The sequence below is a fragment of the Cuculus canorus genome, chromosome 6 (assembly GCF_017976375.1).
Source record: "Cuculus canorus isolate bCucCan1 chromosome 6, bCucCan1.pri, whole genome shotgun sequence".
Taxonomy (NCBI): Eukaryota; Metazoa; Chordata; class Aves; order Cuculiformes; family Cuculidae; genus Cuculus; species Cuculus canorus.
In genome coordinates this window covers 29760364-29783992 of record NC_071406.1, presented here as the reverse complement: position 1 = coordinate 29783992, position 23629 = coordinate 29760364, and the positions used below count along the sequence as shown (strand labels likewise).

General features: G+C 44.2%; 2 protein-coding genes across 4 annotated transcripts in view; one reads left to right on the top strand and one right to left on the bottom strand.

The window, feature by feature from the left end:
- The first annotated feature begins 5101 nt into the window (after positions 1–5101).
- LOC104058293 (caspase-8-like) lies at positions 5102–16359 on the top strand. 2 transcript variants are annotated; one of them, XM_054070065.1, is made up of 8 exons: positions 5105–5465; positions 5908–6013; positions 7188–7323; positions 7413–7469; positions 7804–7871; positions 8387–8522; positions 9570–10071; positions 10366–16359. In XM_054070065.1, the coding sequence occupies exons 1-8, from the start codon at positions 5158–5160 to the stop codon at positions 10499–10501; spliced, it is 1449 nt and encodes a 482-aa protein (XP_053926040.1). In that variant the 5' UTR covers positions 5105–5157; the 3' UTR covers positions 10502–16359. The 2 variants fall into 2 exon arrangements, with proteins under 2 accessions (XP_053926041.1, XP_053926040.1); XM_054070066.1 differs by lacking the exons at positions 7413–7469; positions 7804–7871 and having other exon boundaries at positions 5102–5465; positions 7188–7383; positions 8394–8522.
- TRAK2 (trafficking kinesin protein 2) overlaps positions 15258–23629 on the bottom strand; it is a 25609-nt gene continuing 17237 nt past the window's right edge. Inside the window, exons 11-17 of one of the 2 annotated variants that reach the window (XM_054070063.1) lie at positions 23002–23136; positions 22128–22207; positions 21214–21417; positions 20779–21077; positions 20034–20312; positions 19709–19808; positions 15258–18642 (exon numbers count right to left, since the gene is read on the bottom strand). In XM_054070063.1, coding sequence (XP_053926038.1) covers positions 17964–18642; positions 19709–19808; positions 20034–20312; positions 20779–21077; positions 21214–21417; positions 22128–22207; positions 23002–23136 — 1776 coding nt within the window. In that variant the 3' untranslated portion in view covers positions 15258–17963. Of the gene's footprint in view, positions 18643–19708; positions 19809–20033; positions 20313–20778; positions 21078–21213; positions 21418–22127; positions 22208–22998; positions 23137–23629 lie in introns of both variants that reach the window. The other variant, XM_054070064.1, reaches the window with a different exon arrangement.

The window sequence follows — 23629 nt, the reverse complement described above, 5'->3', positions numbered from 1 at the left end:
TGTTGGGGTAAGCCACATATTCACACCCTCCATGGCGGTCTGGCTACCTCAGGAAGACATTCATTGTTAATTGCCTTGGGGAACCTGATGATTCCACAGGTGCAGCTGTCTTCTCTAAAACTGAGGTTACCCTCCAGTCTACCTGATGTTGAAGTAAATTGAGCTTTCTTTATCATATATTATTCCTTGAGATAACTGGGGTTTTGTCCTTCTCCTCTGAGCTGTCCTCCACTGAGGGGGGAGATGTGCTGGTCAATCACACTCTGTCATTAAATTGCCATGGTATTTTGTTCTACCTATTACAGTGATGCCGTGAAAAAGGCCAAACTCAATAATTAATGCCAATTTTATTATTAAGGAGGTATTGCTTTAATAGATAATACGATGCCGGACACATAGGGAATGATTTTGCCTAGTGTGTGTGTATGTTGAGGCTGGTTACAGGACTTTTATGTTAACACTGGTTACATATTTGGGAAATGTTGGTTAAACATGCATAGAACTCATTATCATATCTTATCACCCACTCTGGAATGTACATCACAGTTCCTTTGTGTCTTCAGAATCCCCTGATTCTCTCTATCTTCTCTCCTTCCTCATTGTGTCCTCTTGGTGAATTCAGGTGTGTCTTTCGTTCCTGCTGGGGCACTATCCTTGTTTCAGCTAGTAAACAAACTAAACTCCTGTTACAATCACATTCTTTCTTACTGCAAGCTGATTCTTATTACTCTTATTAGTCTTAATGATTCATTCCTTCCTTCAACATTCAGGCCACCTCCATACCTAATGTTATTGCCTGGTAATGAAAACCTACTAGAAGAGATAGAAACCCCCATCAAAATCCTCTAAAGGATTGCAGGAAGTAGCTGTACTTTGAATTTATATGTGGCTCACACAGTGATCAAGGAAGGAGAAAACACTCTTTCAGTTTTATGGTTCTGAGCAAAGTACGCTCGCAGACGCCTGCAGCAGACTGGCTGATCTGTTCTTGCACGTAGTTGTGGCCCTCCCACGGAACTGAGAGGTAAGGAGGAAGTCGGATCTGCAATTTTCTTCTTTTTCCTCTGTAGCACAACTGGGAGAATGATGAGGGACAATCACTGTCACTCTCTGAAGGCCCTCAGCTATAGTTACTTTTCTTGTCCTCCTTTTACTTCAGCTCCTGGCTGGGAGACCAAATGCTATAGCAAAACAATCCAGGCACTCAATTCTGTGTTTGGTTTCAGACAGTAAAAGTGCTGCCACCTGACGGCTGAGTCAGAAATTTGGTAGGAAAATAAAGTTGGTGAATTGAACCTCCTGAGGTTCAGCAAGGCCAAGTGCAAGGTCCTACATCCGGGTCGGGGCACTCCCTGATTTCAGTTCAGGATGGGGGATGATGTGATTGAGATCAGCACTGCAGAGAAGGACTTGGGGGTGCTGATTGATGAGAAGCTTGATGTGAGCTGGCAGTGTGCACTTGCAGCCCAGGCGGCCAACCGTATCCTGGGCTGCATCAAAAGAAGTGTGGCCAGCAGGTCAAGGGAAGTGATTCTGCCCCTCTATTCCTCTCTTGTGAGACCTCATCTGGAGTTCTGTGTACAGTTCTGGAATCCTCAACATAAGAAGGATATGGAGCTGTTGGAATGGCTCCAGAGAAGGGCTACAAAGATGATCAGAGGGCTGGAGCACCTCCCATATGAGGACAAGCCGAGAGAATTGGGCTTGTTCAGCCTGAAGAAGAGAAGGCTCTGAGGAGACCTTATAGCGACCTTCTAGTACCTGAAGGGGCTACAAGAAAGGTGGGGAGGGACTGTTCACAAAGGCTTGTAGTGATAAGATGAGGGGCAATGGCTATAAACTGGAGCAGGGCAGATTTAGGCTAGACAAAAGCATGAATTTCTTCACTATGAGAGTGGTGAGACACTGGCCCAGGTTGCCCAGGGAAGCTGTGGCTGCCCCATCCCTGGAAGTGTTCAAGGCCAGTCTGGATGGGGCCTTGGGCAGCCTTCTTTAGTGAGATGTCCTTGCCTATTGCAGGGGGGCTGGAACTCGATGGTCTTTAAGGTCCGTTCCAACCCACACTCTTCTATGATTCCATGATTCTCTGAAGTCCTGCAGGCTTAAGCTGAAAGCAGGAAGGTCAGAGTGATGTTGTTCAAAACCAGGAATGCTTAGAAGAGTTGGGGAGGACTGTTAACTGCAGAGGCAGAAATAATGTTATTCATTAGCATGAACCTCTGCCCAGTCATTTACATCTTGCTACCTATTTGTTGAGTTCAACGTCCATTTCTCAGGGAGCTTCCCACCTTCTGTGGGAAGTTTGTCATTCTCTCCATAATGGTTTTAGGCTGACTTGTTAATGTGCTGCTCCTGGGATGGGTTAGTGGTATGTGTTAGGAGCCTGCCCATGTCCACATTGCTGCCAGCTTCTCCCATTACATGGGCTACTGCAAATATGTGTTTTCCCATCAGAAATACAAGGGTGCGCTCTTAATTCTCAAAGTGGTATGAAATTCAGGTACTGCAGAGTTTTGACGAGTTGAACTTTTGGCTACATCTGTGATCTGTAAGATCTCCTGCAGGAAATCCTGAAGCCCAAGGAGAAGTGGAAACAAAACACACATCATTTAGGACATTCAGTTATGCAGCAGGGAGTCTAGAGCTAGATTTTTCTTAAGAGATGCTGAGTATCCAGCCCTTGCTGACTACCCTTTTCATTCTGATCCCTAACTAACACAGGCACATGCTCTCTGAAATTATTCGTATCTGTTCCTTTTCAACCAGAGGTGTGTCAGATTATGAACAGAGAATGGCGCGTTTAATCTGCAAATCTGTGCAATGCGCTAAAAAATATAGTTGAAAATTACCAGATGATCTTTTCTGTGTGTCCTTTCCGTAACCATGCCTTTGCTTGTCACTGTTTCTCTCCTGACAGCCACAGGAATTCCCCAAGCCCCAAAGGTGTCTGTCTCTTGTGGGTGCTGACTGTAATACTTTCCTAGCTAGGTGGAATATTATTCTAGGCATATCTTCTGAGCTTCACCTACATCTTTTACATTACTTTTATATTTGTGTAGACACTTGGTATTTAGGCCCGACTTGTCCAGGCATATCAGTGCAAAGATAAGCATCTGTACGTTCTTCGGTCTATTTGCTAGGAAGAGCTTGTTTTAGCAGGATTTGAGGGCATATTAGGTCATGGGTTGTTAAAAAGTGTCTTGTCATGTTTAGATTAATTACACCTTTGCCTCAACTTGCCACATATGCAGTAATCTGGTGCCTTGTGTAGGTATTTGAACATTGATAAGACACTTCTGTGATATAAAACCAATGTAAAGATTTCTGCTTAATACGTTGTTATTCCTATATTGTCACATATTTTTTTGTGGAGGGAAAGGACTTTGGTAGTAAATCAGTGCTTAGTGAGAACACTCTTTCTTTACTTGAAGAGCATGGACACTCTGAGGGTGGATCTTCTGCTTAACGTGAGCACTCAGTGCTAATGTTTGGTTTCTGAAGTATGAAATTCCAGCTGTTAAAATTTCTTCCTGCCTCACTCCCACTGTTGTGACGTAGCATCTATGGAGAGTGTTGCCCTAGAAGGTGCGTTGGAGGCGCTGCAGGGTCTTAGCCATCGTGCAGCACACGTGTGAGCCTGCTGCTGTTGTCAGAAGGGTCTCCTGCCAACCTCAGAGGGGCGTGAAAGGAGCTGGTTCCCTGGCCAGTGCATGTGAGGGCAGAATGCCTGCACTGGGCACACCACGTTGCCTGCCCGCAATCTGAAAGGCTTCCAAGTAGCAAGCTGAGTCAGGGGTGTCGGGAGCTTCTTTCTGTTTGTATCAAAATGCCAATGAACTGTAAGTGCCTTTAAACCAGACAGAGGTGATGGCAGGAAGAGACTGGGCAGATGGACACCTGCAGAGCTGTACAGGTGGGATGTTCCCTCAGGAATGGAGTTGGGAACAGCTGGTGCTTCCCAGTGGTGAAAACCAGGGGGTCCAATGTTCCTGGGGCAGGCACCCAGTATCTAGGTTAAATTGCGGGTTTCTGTGGATGTCCAGATGGAGATCCATGACAAATGGTGTCCCTCAGGGGTCCATACTGGGACCAGTGCTGTTTAATATCTTCATCAATGATATAGACAATGAGATCGAGTACACCCTCAGAGAGTTTGCAAATGACACCAAGCTGAATGGTACAGTTATTACAACAGAAGGATGGGTTGTCATCCTGAGAGACCTGGAGAAGCTGGAGAAGTGGGACTCTGTGAACCTCATGAGGTTCAGCAAGGCCAAGGGCAAGGTCCTACACCTGGGTCAGGGCAATCCCCGATTTCAGTACATGATGGGGGATGATGTGATTGAGAGCAGCCCTCCGGAGAAGGACTTGGGGGTGCTGATTGATGAGAAGCTTAGCAGGAGTCGGCAATATACACTTGTAGCCCAGAAGGCCAACCGTGTCCTGGGCTGCATCAAAAGCAGTGTGGCCAGCAAGTCCAGGGAGGGGATTCTGTCCCTCTACTCCACTCTCATGAGACCCCACCCACAGTACTGTGTCCAGTTCTGGAATCCCCAACATAAGAAGGATATGGAACTGTTAGAGCGGGTCCAGAGGAGGGCCACGAAGATGATGTGAGGGCTGGAGCACCTCTGCTCTAAGGACAGGCTGAGAGGGTTGGGCTCATTCAGCCTGGAGAAGAGAAGACTCCGGGGAGAGCTTATAGAGGCCTTAGAGTAACTGAAGGGGGCCTGCAAGAAAGCAGGGGAGGGACTTTTTAGAAGGGCATGAAGTGATAGGACAAGGGCGAAAGGCTTTAAATGGGAAGGAGAAAGATTTAGATCGGACATTAGGAAGAAATTTTTCACGCTGAGGGTGGTGAGGCACTGGCCCAGGTTGCCCAGGGAAGCTGTGTCTGCCCCATTGCTGGAGGTGTTCAAGGCCAGGCTGGATGGGCCTTGGGCAGCCTGGCCTGGTGGGAGGTGTCCCTGCCCATGGCAGGGGGGTGGAACTGGGTGGGCTCTGAGGTCCCTTCCAACCCAACCTACTCTGCAAGACCGTGACCGCAAGGAACTACATGTCCCAGGGGCCCTCGCGCGGATTCGGCCCGGAAGTCGGAAGCGCTCAGACGGAAGTAGGAAGCGGGCGGCGAGGCGGGAAGGGGCTGAGCGCGCGGCGATGGCGCTGCCCAGGCCACGGCTGCTGGCGGTCAGCGAGGAGCTGGACGGGGCCGAGCTGGCGGCGCTGAAGTTCCTCAGCCTGCAGCACATCCCCATGAGGAAGCTGGAAAAGATCCAGAGGGCTCAGGACTTCTTTGAGGCGCTGCAGGAGAAAGGCCTGATCGAGGCAGGAGACCTGTCCTACCTGAAGGAGCTGCTCTACCGCATCTCTCGGATTGACCTCTTGGAAGCTCAGCTGGGCTCCAGCCGAGAGGAGATGGAGAGGGAGCTCCGCGTCCCCGGCAGGGCAAAGGTGTCAGCCTACAGGTGAGTGTCGAGCGTCCCGGGCTGAGCCTGGCCCCGAGCCGCCCCGCGCCGGGGACGAGGCTTGAAAGCACGCAGATGTTTTCCTACAGGAATCAGGAACGAGCCGTGCGGAGAGTGGAGATCTCTGCCCGGTAAAGGGGGGGAAATGAAGCCGCACACCTCTGAAACGTGTGCTGCGAGGCAGAGGGGCTGGTGCCAGTCCTTGTCCACCACTCCTGAAAGTTCCAGCGTGGTTTTGAGTTTTGGGAAAACTAATCACTTTTTAACTGCAGCTGAAAATGGTTTGGCCTCAGGTTATCCTGAGACTCGCCCCCAGGCAAAAAGGGTTAAAAAGAGAATATGTGCTTCGAGGGGGGGGCAGTTCAGGAGCACGGTGTTAAAACGGTGCTGAGGGACGGGCTTGGGAATGTGATGAAACAGTGTCCTCCACTTCTCCTTCTAGGTACCTGCTCTTTCAGCTGTCAGAGAACATCACTGAAGATGAGCTGAATTCTTTCAAGTTTCTTTTAGGGAAAGAATTACCAAAGTGCAGGCTAAACCCTAAGGCTGTAAGAATTTCTTTAATCTTTTTTTTTTTTAAATTATTATTATAAGATATAGAGGCATTTGGGTTGCTCTGAGGGGAATGAGTGTCACTCTTCTTATGGTGCCACTCTTCTTGTGGTGAAGACCATAAGAAAAAGGATGCAGCTGGAAAGAGATTGTTGGCTCTCCAATGCACATGGGACTCGTCTGTGTTAATGCTCTGTGTAGCTCTTGCAGCAGCACCCAGAAAGAAAGGGCCATGTGCCAGGCACAGAGGCCTTCGTGTCCAAGCACTATACGGGGTGTATCAGACTAGGGGGCTTTGAGCAGTGAAAGACTGATGAGCACATTCACTCGTCTTGCCCAGCTGATTTACTGTTGGCAGCTTTCTAAGCCACTGCCAAACACAGAAGATCCACCTTGGGCTGTTTGTTGTTGTTCTGTTGGTTTCCAAACTCAGAAAATACAGACCTAAGCGGCAGATCCTTACCAAGGATAAGGCCCAAGAGTTTGTACTTTACAAATAGCTTTGCGGGAGACCCAGCTGCTCTTACAGTATCTCAGACCGCAATTCTGCCTGTTGAGTACTCTGTTCTGTCTAATGAAAACTGTTCTATCATTTTCTCTCTTTTCCTAGGGGAGAGACTGTAACCATGTAGTGACAGCTGTTCTAGTAAATCCTTGGGGTCACCACTGTGCTCTGCCATTCACTGGCAAGAGCTCCTGTCCCTTGGGTCCCTTTTTGCTCCAGAGCAATCTCTACGCTATACTCCCATGGTTATACCCAGTTTTGCCATTGCTCGAGGTGGTCACTACAGTAATTCTTGTGTTTCAGTTAAGTGCACAAAGTAGCCACTGGCAGTCAAGGGAATGAAAACAGGCTTTAAAAAGGGCATTGTATATTGCTGTATGATCACCACTAGATCTCCTCGATTACTTCTTATTTAATCCTCAGTGTCTCTGAGCCATGGAAGGGAATATGTTTTGAGAAGCTGTTTGTACTTACAGTACTTGTAGGTTCTGTTAAACTAGGTTTAGTTGACTCGGTTGAGGACTCAACCAGCAGTCAGCTGGACTGACTCTCTGGGTCCCGAGTGCTGTCAGTATGTCAGAGCTGAGGTGCGTGTACACCTCAGCTTCCCTCCTGGTGGCAGCGTGGATGTGCCCTAAGAGCAAACTACCTGTCTGATTACACAGGCAATGCTCGACGTTTTCATTGAGATGGAGAAGAAGGGGATTTTGGGAGAAGAGAACCTAAGTAACCTGAAGACTCTCTGTGCAAACATTAACGTCAGCCTGTTGAAGAGAATTGAAGAATATGAATTAAAATTTGGTAAAATGAAACAAAAAGGCCTCTTTCTTATAGTTATCCTTGAAGTGACACATAGTGATCGTACAGAATTAATAATGAATGCTTTTCAGGTGACGAAGAGATGATCATCACAGAGGAGCAGAGAGGCAGTACAGGAGGCCCTGAAGGTAATTGACACTCTCAAAAAATTCTTTAGATTTTTCACCCTTCTTCAGCTTTTGGACTTCCTACACCACTTGCATCTCACTTCTTTACACAGGTGCCCACCTAAAAAGTGATCAAGTATCCCATTACGAACTGATCACAATACATTGTACTAGTTTTTACATTTATTGATTATCTAGTGGTTTTTAGCTAACAGGAACAGCCGTTCACACGCATTTCAGTGTTTTCAGAGAACAGTTTTAACCCAGGAGGTATTTGTAGAGATGAGAAAGAGAAGCTCTGCTCTTATTCTCTTAGGGCTACATTCTGAAATTAAACTTTTTTGCCTGTATTCAGCCCATGCCAGATGGCCGGTGACATCTGTGGCACCTGATGCGCCTGGCAGTTGGAATGAATCTTCCCAGGTAAGTCAGTTTGTTTCTTAGAAACATGGTCTTTTTGTCTTAAAAGAGATCGTCCCTCCATGAGGTCAGCAGTTATTTTAAGCCCAACTGTTAAAAGTCCCCCTGTCTATAAGAAGGAAGACGAACCACTCAACTTCAGAAGGATTTTACAAAGTCATGGGCAGCAGCTCCTGCAGTGTTGAAGTTGGAAATCATTTGCGTTTGTGGCGATATAGGCTGAGTTTATTAAACCAGGAAAGGTGCGGTTGGCAGGCAGCTGGGCATGGAGAAGTGGGTGAAGGCAGCACCCCACGTGGGCTAAACACGATGATGTGTGTCTGGAGGGACTCTGCCATGCTGTGCTCAGAGGGTGGTGGGGCAGTGCCTTGCCATGCCCTGGGAGCAAAGCTATGTGGGGAGAGCTCTCCGCCAATAGAGAAAGCCAGCCGACTCTACCCTGCTGTGCCACTAGCGAGGGCAGAGGAGCACCCAGAGGACAGTGCAGTAGTTTCACCAACTGTCTTTCTTTTCAACAGCTTGAAGTTTACAAAATGACTAGCCGGCCCCGTGGAGTGTGCCTGATCCTGAATAATCACAGTTTTGCAAAAGCCAGGGAAGCAGTGCCGGAACTCAGACACATGAAGGATCGGAATGGGACGGATGTGGATGCAGGTACAGTGAACATATTAAAGATGAGTTTGCGTATCTTCAAAAACAGAAACCTCATTGCTTTTTCTGTGCTAAAGGTCTGAATTTCATAGAATCATAGAATAGTTAGGGTTGGAAGGGACCTTAAAGATCATCTGGTTCCAACCCTCCTGCCATGGGCAGGGACACCTCACGCTAGATCTAGGATACTTCTGTTGTAGTGGCTGTGTTGGCTCTGTTTCCTGTGCTGACAAATCCTAATCAATTTACCAAGCTTGTACTGGCTGACTCAGAACAATTCACTAGCATTTTGCTGTTTTACTGAGTTTGCTGCAACCTTAAGCATCAATTTTGGCCTGGGCTTTACAAGCCAGGCTGGCTTTGTGTCAGCCTTATGCATGCTGCTTCTAATATATGCAGAATCAGAACCAGATTTGCTGCTGAACCAGAACTGGGCGTTAGTTGTTTAAAAAAGGGAGAAGCAGGATACTGGATTTTAGGAGCTCTGATATCTTGCTATTCAGGTACCCTCATTTTAGCTGCAGCAGCTGTTTGGTTCATTACGGGTCCTAGGTTCTGTAGGGTGGTTGTATTTGCGCTGTCTGTGCTACGAGAAAATCCATCAATGGGCCTTCCCCAGTTAGATTGAACTCCAACTTAATTCAAGAGTCAGAGTGCAAGGTTTCTGTTCCTGTGACACAGGTACTACCCAAATGGGTAGTGTCCTCTCCTCATGGGTAAAGCAACCGCACTGCTCAGCACCTTTTGGGAGATGAAGGGAGCAGCTGTAAAGTGGCCGGGGGAAGGAGGCACAGCTTTCTTAATAGTTCGGTTCTTTTCAGAGAGGCAATACTAAACAGCAAGATCGCAAGGAAGCCTTTTAATGAGAACTAAGGGAACTCACTAGATGTGATTAGTGGCTAGACTACTAGATTATTTTCAGAGCAGGCACGTAGTAGTGTAGCAGGATTTTAAAAAGAATAGTTTCTGTCTAGAAATGCAGTTTGCAATTGCAGAGTCCAACTTTTGTATTACGAAACGGCTCAAATTCACCTTCTGTTTACTTTCCAGCGGCTCTGAGAAGAGTCTTTAGCAAGCTTCATTTTACAATAGCAGAATACAAAGATCTCACTGCAGCAGAAATCCGTGAGACTGTGAACATCTACAAATGTGAAGACCACAAGGACAAAGACTGTTTTGTTTGCTGTATCCTGTCTCATGGGAAAAAAGGCATTATATATGGTGTCGATGGGCAGGAAGTACCTATCCAGGAACTGACGACTTCTTTCACTGGACGGAATTGCCGCTCACTTGCTGGAAAACCGAAAGTGTTTTTCGTTCAGGCGTGCCAAGGTGATGCTTGCCAGAAGGGTGTGACCATCGAAACAGATTCTGGAGAGCAAGATTCTTGTGTAGAAACAGATGCAAGATTTCAGCTCGACTGCATCCCCACAGAGGCAGACTTCCTCTTGGGCATGGCTACCCTGCAAGATTATGTTTCCTACAGAAGCACAAGGCAGGGGACCTGGTACATACAGGCATTGTGCCAGCACTTGGAGTACAGCTGTCCTCGGTAACTATGTTTCTATAAGTTGCTATTTTGGCAAAACCTTTCTTTTTGAATGACAGGACTTTGATTTGGATGCAGAAGTAAATGTTAGGAGGCGGGAGTGCTCTCTCAGAGTGAAAGCAGTGATGTAGGACAGAGCAACACCATGCAGATAATTCAAAGTGGTTTATGTAGCTGCTTCGAAGCCTGTGTAAAACAGGAGCCATCAGCACTGGTACAGATCAAGATAGATAAGAATGTGGTAATTTTTCTGATGTTAACTACCCCCCTGTTAAAAATGTACTTGTATTTTTGCAGAGGAGAAGATATTCTCACCATCCTGACAGCAGTGAATCGAGAGGTGAGCAGAAAGACTTGCATGCCAAATGCAGAGAAGCAGATGCCACAGCCCAGTTTCACGCTGAGGAAAAAGCTCATCTTTCCGGTCAACTAAATGGAAGTGGCAGAGGAATCTGATGCGCCCTGGCTGCTATCAGCTCGGAATTTTATAAAACATAACAGACTTTCAGTGTCTGCTTTTAGCACAAGATCAAATGTTTTTAAAATTAGTGTTAATATGTATGAAACTTTATACTTCACAGCATCTCTGAGCTGGTCTCTGTTTAGTGGTTTTCTTACTAAGCTATGGTCTGATAATGTCCTCTATCAGCTGTGCCACGTTGCTGTTGCTTTAGTAAGGTATCTTACCAGTGCAAGCCTTAGGACAATTGTTTTGAAGCCTTGTGTATTTTATGCGTAACTTTAGCAAAATAAAGGAGTGGGGGTGCCAAAAATTTTATAGGATATAATCAGGTCACGTCAGTGTGGTCTTTTTTTACTTCTCCGCACCACTTTAAATCATTTTTGGGGACTTGGTACACCTCAAGGAAGAGTCAAACCCTTGGCTTCCAACATCCTCAGCAGGATGGGGGCCTCATCTGCAATTTAGACGATCCTCTTTGCAGAGTAGTTTTCAACAGTGAAAATCAGTTGGTCAGATACAGGCACCTTGTGGTCACTTACCTTGCTGATCTGAGTCTCACTTGTACGCACAGTGAAAAAAGTTGCTGGAGTACCCAGCTCTTGAAAATCATTTTTATATTGCCTCCTGTGGTTTGCATGCACACAGAACGGGGAGTTTTACAAACTCTGAGTAGAAGCTAAAGCTTTGTTAGCTTCTCTGTTTTATTTTGAATGAGGTGTTAGACCCTTGTTACAGCTTTCAGCATTAGTGATGGTACCAGAGTAGGTGTTTATTTAACTGAACAGATTGATCTTCACTGGAATTATTTGAAAGAGCCTAAGTCCTTCCCCAGACTCTTGTGCTGAATACTTCTCACTTTGGTACCGTTTTGTGTTTGCAAAGATAAGGGCGGTTATGGAAACAGGCAAATTGGCGCTTCCGCATTCTAGGAGTAATTTCCCAAGGCAGTTGTTGATGTTTGTTTAGGGAAGCGTTGTGAAACTACTACCAGTTGTACTGAAGCAGGGATAGCTCATAGACAGAAGTTTGTTTATCACTTGGATGTGTCCAGAAATGTGCTATCCACCACTGATATCAACACCGTTTCCAGCACAAACCCAAACATAGCACCACCATGCCAGCAACTATGAAGAGAATTAACTGTACCCCTGTACAAAGGTTTTCTGTCTCTCCAGTTATTTTAAAGATTTACGCTAAAAGCACAGCTCCCCTTGGCTTATCCAAACCAATGCACTGAAAGCTCAGCTGCAGGAGCTGTGGATATTTTCAGGTGGAGACACCAACCCACAAGAAAAGCCTTATTTGTATTCAGTTCTCCATTGTATAGAATGCTATTTAAAAGCCCTCACTCCTGGGAGACTGTCAGAAGTATTTTCTTTTAGCAATGTGGCAAACTAAAAAAAAAAGAAGGGAGCTTGAGGCACTTCCAAATCTTATCTGCGCAGAATCACTCCAGAATTTCTTTTCAGCATTGCCAATGTCCCATTGGCAACATAACAAGCCTATTTTCCTCTAGGAAACGCTTCCTTGTACCCTTCCTCAGTCATGCCTGGGATGTTTGGGTTAGTTTTAGCTCTTTTTCTGCAGCTTCAAAGGGTTTACAACTCTTCTCTTACTACATCCAAAGTGCTAGAGAAAAAACGGGGGGAAAGCCCTCCCCACACTCTTTGTGCACTCATACAAAGCAGCAGACGGCTGTACTCCTCAGGCACAGGTGTTTCAGGACAGCTGAAATCCTCGAGTTCAAAAGGAACTGGGATACTGACATCAACTTGCTTTTCGTGTGCACCATGAATGGCTTTGTTGCAGAGAGAGCACGTAGCCAGAAATCCCAACTCTGCCAGTATCTGACATTCCTCTGCCTGTGGCCATAATGCTTCACTGTGGGACACAGGTCTGTCATTAATTATCTTGGTAACACAGGCCTTTGTTCCGAGGACACGTGCATACAAATTCAAATGTGTTAAGTATGTGTGTGCATAAATACAATGAATATTAGGAAACAGCGCAAGTTACCTACTTGCTAGCGAAGGAAACCTGGTCAACATCTCTTGCAATCCAGGTACTGATGCTCCAGCGCACATCTCAATCCTGCCTACCCATCTATAGGTGTGGCAATTTATAGAGAACGGGGAAGATAACATCTCAAAATGTCCAACTTAACTTAGAAGCTTCAGCCTGTGAAAAGCTGAGCTGGAAAGTCAGATTCAGTCAGACCATAGTGCAAGACCTTGTCCCTTTTCTCATGTTGGAATAATAAGAAAGCTAAAGGCTAGCAGTGGTTCTTGGTTCTTTGAGATGTCTTGCACACAGGCTACTGGAAGAACCACTATCAGTAATTACACTAATTCAAGCAAGAACTTGCTAACTGCAAATCAGTGTTGTTCCTGCTGCAGGAACTGAGTGCTTTAGGAAAAATGATCACAACCTTCCAGCCTGAAGGTGTTGTGCGCCGCCCCAGGCGGACACCGGCAAGACTTTGGCACCTTTGTGCCAAGGGAATTTCAGTGAGATTACACAAAGGGAGTTCTCTTCAAGGGTAAAGAGCTTGGTTTGGATCCCTACCCCCATTTTATCTCAAGTATAGGGGCTGACATAACATCAGCTACTGAGATGGAAAACGAGCAGCACTGTTAAGACAACAGTGTTGTCTAACGCTATAATGCTAGATAACTTATTAGCTGCTCTAAAATAACAGGAGGAAAAAGTCAAAACACAAAAAAAAACCCCAAAGTACCAGAAAATATGAACACATTCCTTTAAAGTTGCAGCTCACATTCAAATACTCTGTCTAGAGGTTGATGTTCTGCATCGGTGAAGTTTAATCCTTAAGTGAAGGCTTTTCAAACAGTGGCAGCAGCACTCTGTCAGGGGTCTGTTCTTGATTTAAGCATTGCACATTGACTGTGCCAAGTCTGACCACAGCTCCTACATCACCCACATCTGCCACCTTAGAATCATAGAATAGTTTGGGTTGGAAGGGACCTCAAAACCCATCCAGTTCCAACCACCTCTGCCATGGGCAGCGACAACTCCCATCAGATCCTCCCATCCAACCTGGCCTTGAACACCTCCAGGGATGGGGCAGCCACAGCTTCCCTGGGCAACCTGGGCCAGTGCCTCGCCACCCTCAGCATGAAGAAATTCATGCTTTTGTCTAGTCTAAATCTGCCCCTCTCCAATTTAAAGCCATTGCCCCTTATTCTATCACTACAAGCCTTTGTGAACAGTCCCTCCCCACCTTTCTTGTAGCCCCTTCAGGTACTAGAAGGTCACTATAAGGTCTCCTCAGAGCCTTCTCTTCTTCAGGCTGAACAAGCCCAATTCTCTCAGCTTGTCCTCATATGGGAGGTGCTCCAGCCTTCTGATCATCTTTGTAGCCCTTCGCTGGAGCCATTCCAACAGCTCCATATCCTTCTTATGTTGAGGATTCCAGAACTGGACACACAACTCCAGATGAGGTCTCACAAGAGAGGAATAGAGGAATACGACAGACTTTTCTGATGGTGGTTTCCCCGTTTCCCTCCAATACAGGGCTTGTTGGGATGAACATTCATATGTTAGGGATTCCAGGACTGGACACAGTAGTCTAGGAGGGGTCTCATGAGAATGGAGCAGAGGGACAGAATCCCCTCCCTTGCCCTGCTGGCCACGCTGCTTTTGATGCAGTCCAGGACACATTTTGCCTGCTGGGCTGAGAGTGCACATGGCCAGCTCATGCCGAGCTTCTCATTGAGCAGCACCCCCAAGTCCTTCTCTCCAGGGCTGCTCTCAATCACATCATCCCCCAGGCTGCATTGAAACAGCAGACTGCCACCTTTAACTGCTTAGGTATAAACACAACAGCAAACAGCCCAGCCCAGCCCGATCAAGTTTTAAATCAATTTCTCAGCTTTTAAAGCTACCACTTGTGCAGGTACTGACTCACTAAGCTTGTGTACAGTCTAACATTGTACTAAATTTTAGCTAAAAATGGCCTAACTTTAGGCTTACTATTCTACACTGTAGTGTAAAAGATGACATCTGGAACAAACCACACAAGATGAACAATATACTGAAAAATGGCATGTTATACATGTTTATTATCAAATTCACATTCCACTATGAAACAACAGTAAGTGCAAAAAGCAGATGAAAAAATATCATGAAGTTCTGTTCAAACATTGTGTGTAGTCCCCTCATGTAACAGCCAAATGAGGCTGAATCCCACTATTCTCCTTCCTTCCCTGCTGCTGTTTGACTCCAGCAGACTTTTAACTTTGACCACAGGTATCTTGACCATGCAGGTATCAATGAGGTTATTAAAACCAGCGAAACCAGAAAGCTATAAACTTGTGCTTGGTTTAAGCCAGCCTGAATAAAGGTAGCTACTACAAGAATTTCCTCCTGTTTCTTGACACTCACAAGCATGGCTAAGTTTGTCCTTTCTAGCATCAGTTTCTGTCTCAAACCCGCAAGATAACAGTTCCAACGTGCAGTTCTCCATTACTTCCAGTTCTCCTCTCCTCTCAACCAAATGACACTTGTGCAGGATTTCAGCTATCTTAGTCATGCGGGTTTGTCTCCTCTCTTATGGGAGGCAACAGAAGCCACATCAGTTCCTAGAACAATGGCAACTTTTAGTATGTTCTCAGAAATGTGTATGTTGTCCAAAAATGTTTATTTTTCTAGGTTTTGGCACAAACCAGTGAACTCTGAAGAAGTACCAGTTTTCCCTTCTGCTGCAACCTAGGTACCTATGTACAAAATGCCTGCGGCCACTCAAAGGTATAAATGCATGACGGAATTTCAACAACACTGCACCACACATCAACCAGCCGGATAAACACACAAACACAATGGTATATGGATCCTTCCGTTTTCTTTGCACCTTGTGTAAAGTATCTGGTGCTACATTATCCTAGAGAAAACAGACAAACCAATCCACAGTATTGTCTGAACTGAACCAGCTTATACTGTTGAGCTATGGAATATGTAGCATCCCAAAGAGAAACATGCATTTAATTAATGTGCTTTTAGATTAATTTTAACTGAAAATACATATGCCAAAGAATCCCGATTTAGTTGATTTGCAGCTTCTGCTAACGCACAGAATGACCCACTGGTGGGAGTTCTCTAAGGAAGCGTTAGAAACAGTGTAATACCTTCAAAAATTGATCTGTAACTTACATGTATCCCTACAATAAACACACATAAAAGGACAGGACATGCTTTTGATACGCTGTACACTTCTCTGTCCTACCAAACTATCTGATCTTCTGTTAACTCATTCCTGTTATTTCCCTAGAAGTTAGACATACACAGCAGACTCACCCCTCTGAGTGCAGTGGAGAGCAGAATCACCTCCCCAACTCCTCTCACTCTTGCCTTATTTAGCCTGGTAAGACCCATGCACAGCTAAGTACGGACAAGCATAAATACTTACATGGAGAAGTTAAATATTTTTCTTTTTAAAACCAAAATTAACCCGTATATAGTATTTAAAAATAAAATTCACCTTTTTGTAAGAGTAAGATTTTGCTTCGAGAGCAAAAGGCAGCTCCAGGATTTCCTGAATATTTCTGTGCGCTGCTGACAGGTTAAGTTTCTGCTGAGAAACTCTGTGCAAGTTTGAAGTGGTTACTCCTTTTCCCTTTACCTTTACAAAAGACAACTGTTACATCAAAGAGTCATCAGAAGACCTATAGAACTGTAAAAGCAGAAAGGCCACATTACAAGTTTCCTATAAACCAGGTGAAGAGGCTTTCTTTTCGTGCCCTACTCCACTCAGCCCTGCAGCAACAACGGTGCTGATGATGGCGGATGCGCCTCACGGCAAATGCCTATCAGTGTAATTACACTGATGCTTCACACCACGCACCCAGACAGGTCCCGGCTATGCCCCACAGGCACTGACACAAGCAAGGTAAACTCTGTTCTATCTAATTATGTGGAAATGAAACTTTAAAATAATTTTAAAATGTTGTTAGTTACTGTGAAAAATTACACAACGATTAGGAACCTGCTCCCATTCAGATCACTAGTGCAGACCCATTCCTCCGAGGAATTTTGGGCAACCTTTTTTCTTCTTTAAGTTACACTATAATCTATTGTAGATTACTGAGTCAGGACTAGAACCCTGGGCAGGAAAGAATCCAAAAAGCAGCAGGGGCAGCGGTAGTTTGCCAATTACCACTCAGATATCAGACTTCCAAAATGGACTTCTCCTTTGAGACGGAAAGTCAACCTCAGCTTTCTTCAGAACCACCCTACATCATCAAAACACAGGGTTTCAATGTAGACAACACTACTATAAGTTCATAAAAATGCTACAAGAAACACTAGCTTTCATATTCCTGTTTCTGAATACAGACATTTTTGCTCTTAATTAAGTCTTTGATACAAAATCCAGCCTAAAATCAGAAATAAGTGAATGAAAGGCATGAAGTTCACTGAAGAACTCTCAAATATATATGTCTACCTGTTGAGAGAAGAGTCGGGTTACTGATTTTTCCAACACTTGTCTTGAAGTAAATGCTCCCTGCTCATGTCAAATAAAGAGAAACCCTGAATCAAGCATCTTGGTTTTATTTCCTTTTGCAAGAGTGAAATGTGCTTGAGATGGTTATTTGTCTGTGCAAAAATATCCTTGTTTAAAAAGATGCACAGCTCACTTTGGAAAGATGTCTTAGCTTGATGTTTTCATCCTAATTACAGTATCCTGCTGCTTAATTGTTATTCATTGCACCTTCCTCTGAGTGCTTCAAAAGCTCTGGAAAGAAATTAACTTCTGTGAATACCTCACTAGCACAACTGCACTCTTTCAAAACATAAATTCTGGCCATGAGTTTCTGTGTTTGTAAACAGAAGTACTGTTGTCTTGCAGACAGCTAAATGTTCTCTCCCCTTAGAGGAGTTTGAGAGTAATTTCTGAAATGGAAAATACAAAAATTAAAAACATTTTAAAAAATCCAAGTTTTCATATCTGCTTGCTACAGAGAGGAACTTGGACCAATAATGCCAGTTGGACTGCCTGTTATGTTAATATTATAGTTAAATGATACAGCCTGACTGCTATACAAGTAGTAAAATACTATGGTCATAGAACATAGAACAGCACCTGCAGGACAGTTCAACAGATACAGCTGAAAAGGTTAAAATACTGAAAATGCCTACAATGGTCTTTATTTTTGCTTAAATTAAGACAGACGCTAAAGGGGGGGGTCTCCAAACTAAGCTTTGGTTTCTTCTTTTGTAATTTTCTACAAAAGCCTTCTTCCTCAAACCCAAGCAGTGTATTTCTTTCTTCTCCTTGATCCCAATCCTTCTCTCTCCCACATCTTGAACATGCACGTGCCTTCTTCAACTCTTCTGTAACACATCCAACGATGCCTGTGCTGGATGTTTTTCCCTCATGTATCACTTACTAGAAGTCAGCCATTTTTCAGACCAGTCAGTCCTCCTTTAGGATATCCATTTTTGATGACTGTGTGCAAACCGGAGCTCCCAACGCTCCAATCATTGCTGGAAGACTCTGGTTCCTTCTCAGTCCTGCCATTAAGTTGCTACCTGCATTTAAAAACACAGCTGAATCCTGTCTCCGCAAGGTAACCTCTGGCCCCTGATTATTCCTGTGGTCCTGTGTCTCAGGGGGCTGGATCACCCTGGCAATACCCAGCCTCTTCAGCCTGTCCACGAGGCTCATCTTCAGCTGGCCTACGTCTGGAGAGTTACGGGAGGGCTTTAGGCCATACAGTTCTTGCAAGAATGTTTCTGCTGGTCGAGAAGCCAGGAAATTTTCTGAGTGATGCACTCGAGGCTCAAATGGTGGAGGGGAAGGACAAGGTGAACGAGAGGGAGAATTTGGTGGAGTAGAAGGAATGGGGAGAACTCGAGGGGGCTGCACCAATGGCAGTTTTTCTAATAGAGGGCTATCATAGACCTTGGCAGAGATGCCTCGTTCTTGCAAAAGTTTAGCCAGACTGCTCGTGCTGCTGAAGGTAGTGGTTGAATCTCTTCTGTTGGTGAGAAATTCTCCAATACTAAACCTGTAAGAAACGGCTGGAGTGCTCACTACTGCATTTCCAGTGCTGCTGCCGGTATTTCCAAGTGAAAATGAGGCACCCATTGAGCTGAAATAAAATAAAAACAGAAGAGAGAAGATGCACACATTAGACGTCTCTACACCCGCTCTGCTCTGTATTTGCCTTTTAGCATACAGAAGGCTCAAGAAAAAGTGAAGTGCTGCTGCTAGCTATGACAGTTTCGGCTTTAGCAGATTCAAAACTATTGTTCTGCAAAATATTTAGAAGAAAATATTTATGTTGACAGGTTTTGGTGTAAGTACCAAGGAATATACCTTCTGTGATCAGATAGAATATCAACACAGATGTCCAGTAATAACGTAGTTTAAAACAATTATGACACAATCAGGGGAAATAAAAATCTGGCAGTATCAATATTGTTTTTACAATAGGTATAGGATAAAAGGCATTTGCTATTTAAGAGTATGCGTTTACTTTCTTTAGGTTAACTCTCACTGTAGAGAACTGCAAGTTTCCCCATTGTAATTATCACTTATTTGTATGTAACATGTTTAACGTAAGAAGGATATGGAAATGTTAGAACGAGTCCAGAGGAGGGCTACAAAGATGATCATAGAGCTGGAGCACCTCTGCTAAGAGGACAGGCTGAGGGAGTTGGGGTTGTTCAGCCTGGAGAAAAGAAGGCTCTGAGGAGATCTTATAGCGACCTTCCTGAAGGTTGTACCTGAAGGGGCTACAAGAAAGGTGGGGAGGGACTGTTTACAAAGGCTTATAGTGACAGGACGAGAGGCAGTGGGTATAAACTGGAGAGGGGCAGATTTAGGCTAGGTATAAGGAAGAATTTCTTCACCATGAGTGGTGAGGCCCTGGCCCAGGTTGCCCAGAGAAGCTGTGGCTGCCCCATCCCTGGAGGTGTTGAAGCCCAGGTTGGATGGGGCCTTGGGCAGCCTGGTCTGGTGGGAGGTGTCCCTGCCCATGGCAGGGGGTTGTAACTGGATGGGTCTTTGAGGTCCCTTCCAAAGCAAACTAGTCTATGATTCTATGATTCTATGTGTTGCCCAGCTGCCTTGGACTTTTCTAAAACTGGCCCGAAGCCAGAAAGCAACTGTTTAATCCTATGCAGCAACTTTTAGGATGCCAGCAGTCATCATACCTGGGAGTAACTTGAGTGACATCTGATGGGTGAAGGATCCTACAGGTAGTAAAGGTAAATGTGGAATTCGTGGAAGACAGACACTTCCCTGGATTCGGGGCTGCAATGTGGAGAATTGACATCCATTCAAGTTATAAATAAAGACAGATAAGGACTAATCAAAGCAAATTTTAAGACAATGTTATTATCACTGCTAATACAGATTTTTTTTTTTTAAGGTAAAGAACAAAGACAGCATTGTCACAAGGCCAAAGACTTTCCATAGAGAAAAAAAAAAACATGAAAAAATAAAAAAATAAGAAACAAATCTAACCATGCTTCTTACCAGTGAGTGGTACTGCTGCTGAAGTAATAGGTGGTAGGAAAATTCCTGCCACTGGCTTTGTCATTGTATGTTTCTTTTCCTCTGGGAGGGACTGTTGCACTTGAAATGTTATACCTCCTTCACCTTCTTCCCCATCATCCTCCTCCAGGTCAGAGATGTGGTACACAGTATCATCAGGCAGAGGGGTAAAACCTTTTGTAACAACACCTGGTCTTGGGTCAAGAATGGTGCCTAGGTTGGGCCGAGCAAGCTGCTGCCAGTGAAACAGGGTCTGAGATCCTAGGGTGACAAAAGAGAGCCAAGTCTCAGAGAGCCGTTACCCGCTATTGTACTGAGCTATGGGAATTCATGATCAGAACAACTCAAGGTGTTCAAGGCCAGGTTGGATGGGGCCTTGGGCAGCCTGATCTAGTGGCATGTCCCTGCCCATGGCAGGGAGGTTGGAACTAGGTGAACTCTAAGGTCCCTTTCCAATCCAAACTATTCTATAATTCTATGATTCTAAGCCAACTGGCGCCAACACTGTAATACACACGATGTACTCGGATGGCAACGCTACAAGAAAGCCAGCACTTAATATCCTATCAGAAAGCTAAGCAGAAAGTGATACAAATGAGCTAGTTGGCTTGTGGCGTACTAAATACTGCAGATCATAACCAGCTACACACACACCAACAATGACTGAGTTGGCAAATTAATGTAAAATAATTTTCTGATGATGAGAGAAAGAAGAGCATCCTCTTACCTTCAATGGGTTTGACAATCTGCAATTTTTCTGGTAGGAGGACACGGAGATTACTAGAGCTGGCAGAGAGATCACTAAATTCCAAGTTTGTACCCAGGGAAAAACAGCTTTCTGTTGGTGTATTGCAGTCACTAGCCCCTTCTTTCTGCTCAGCCAGCAAATGCATTTTTCGCTCCCATTCCTCCTGAAAGAACTGCTTCTCACTTAGGTAGTTCTGATGACGGAGAGAGAGCCTGTGCAGAGCTCTGACTAAGTCATTGTCTCCAGGGGTTCCCGGCTGGCCAGGATTATGAGTGTCTCTGTGAGAAACATCAAATCATAATAGATATTAAGACCACTAAAGTGACTATTTCTCTCCTACACAGCAGAGGGCCAGTCTGGATTTAGTTTTGAATCAATTAGTTTAGAAAGAAGATAACAGGCTGTGTTTCCTACTTCAAAATCTTCTCAGAGCTGCTCCTCTGGGTCCTCTGTGTGTGGCTCTCCAACTGATGTACACCAGACTCGAAGGGTTTTGCAGTCATAACAGCAGTTGACCGATTAGATCCAGGGATTGGCAATGGGACAGGAAAGGAAGAGCAACGGCCACGAGTGACATTAGCAACCCTGACAGTGTCAAACACTCGTTTCTGTTGACATCTGCAGAAAAGACAAGCAAACAAATGCGGTTTTCAGAAGCATTTTGAAGAAGGTATAATAAAGAAAAAGCTCTGAACAATAGACTTTCAAAAGTCTGCAGAGACCTGACTGAAGAGAAAAAATAGAAAAATAGGATTGCCTAAGATATTAATGTTTTCAGGAGTATCGCTCTATTAAATATCAGAATTACCATTTACTTCAACCTGAAAGACCTGAACCTCTATTGATAAACACTTGAGAACAGTCAGGAGCATACATTTTATTTAGTTAGTTTATATATGCTTTCAGAAGCATATATTTAATTTATTACTTCCTGCTTAGAAGTAAGGGCTCCAGAAACAGGTCTTCAGGGCTTGGGAAATTGTTATCAGTCTTCCACCTATAATTTCATTTGCCAAATTTCTCTACAAGCATTGATAGGGATAAAACTAGTCCTGTGTATCAGAGAATTTGCATTAAATATCTCACAACAGAAAGAAATAACATCCTTTTAGCAAATTCTCAACTTCCTCATAGAATCAAATAAGAATAGTAGGTTTCAAAGTTGAAAAGATTAATTAATCAAACTGTGTAGTATTTGGTAAATTACACAGAAAACTTATTATAAAGAGAACAGTCACATTTGTAGATTTCTAGAAATCCGTTTCACCTTCCTTAATACAAGTATAAGGAAAAATATGGAAACAGCACATATAGATCTGAAAACATACTTTTGCTTGGAGAGAACTGATTCATCACCCTGACTCAACTCCTTCCGCATTGTCCCTTCGATTTCTGCTGCAAGGGAATCCTAGAGAAAAAAGGAAACCAGAAGAGTTCACAAGTTAGATTCAAGTCTTCTTCCTAACAATTATGGCAGAAAAGATTTTTAAAAAAAGAATTTTAAAAAACCCTCTATTTTTTCCCCAGTATGAGGTTGTTTAAGACAAACGGTTCGGTCTCTGAAGGATGGGCATGGAGGGGGAGTTTTCCACTGTAACTGTACGTACAATATGTATGACCAATATGGGCTCAGTTTTCATTATCAACATCTGCTTTTTCTTGGTACTCTTCATGTTGGTTTCTTAAGTTAAGCCACAATTTGAAGAGCGCTTCTTACAAGCCCAAACATGTACACAAGGGATTCTATACATACAGAATAGCCAATCAAAACCTGACAGACTTCTGGCACTGCCCAGAAATTTGAGAAGAGAGTACACTAATCAGAACATACCCAACACTAATAAGAGAAGGTAAATAAATGCCTTTAACCCTTTTCCATTGGTTGAGCCATCTTTCCCAATTAGTCTAAGGTCATGCAGTTCTGATGGACATGCCAATTCCTATATTTAATAGAAAAGGCATATAAAAAGGAAAAATAATCTCAATATCCCAATACGGCAAGTGAATGATTAGTTCCCCAATATATAAAATTATCGAAAGAGTACACATGAAGGAACTGAAAAAACTCTAGATCAGTTCCTCTGCCTACTACAATATAGTTCCTGCTGCAGCCCCTGTCACGACTGTTTCATTCATATAGTTTCATGCCACAGGCCACGTGTGCCAGTCGGTGTATGCTGTGCCAGCAGTATTTATTACCACAGGAAATGCTCCACATGACTGGGAGTGGCAGAGACACGCTACAGAGCTGGCTCTGCTGCGCAGCAACTTCACTTCTTCTTGTGATTCGTGCAACATCCCTAGACACTCTGCATTCCGATCTTGCAACTCATGTAGCTGAAAAACAAGACATCGTGTGATATCAGTAAGCTTCAAAGAAAAGACAGAACGAAACTGAATTAACATCTACAGAAATGTATATCAACCCATTCATCACCGGAATATTTTTCCAACTGCATGGCACATTTTAACACCTGACAATCGTCAGCATACAGACTATACCAATCTGAGTGGTGAAGCCTGAAGTCCAAATTAAGACTCGAAAGAGGAAAAAAGTATGATAAAACCAAGAGGAAAATACATTGAAAAACTCTGCAAATGCAGTAACTACTGATGCAAAAGAAGCAAAAAAAGAGAACTTCCTTAAAATCTAATGAACTACAGTATTGTTGATACAATCAGTAATATTCACACTAAAACACTCTTTTCCTTGTAACTAAGAATAATAAGACCTCCCTAGATGGACATCTTCCTTGCCTTTCACATTCCTGTGAACTACAAAAATATTTGTGTGAAAATAATTATTCTTTTCTTCCAATCATGTGACTCA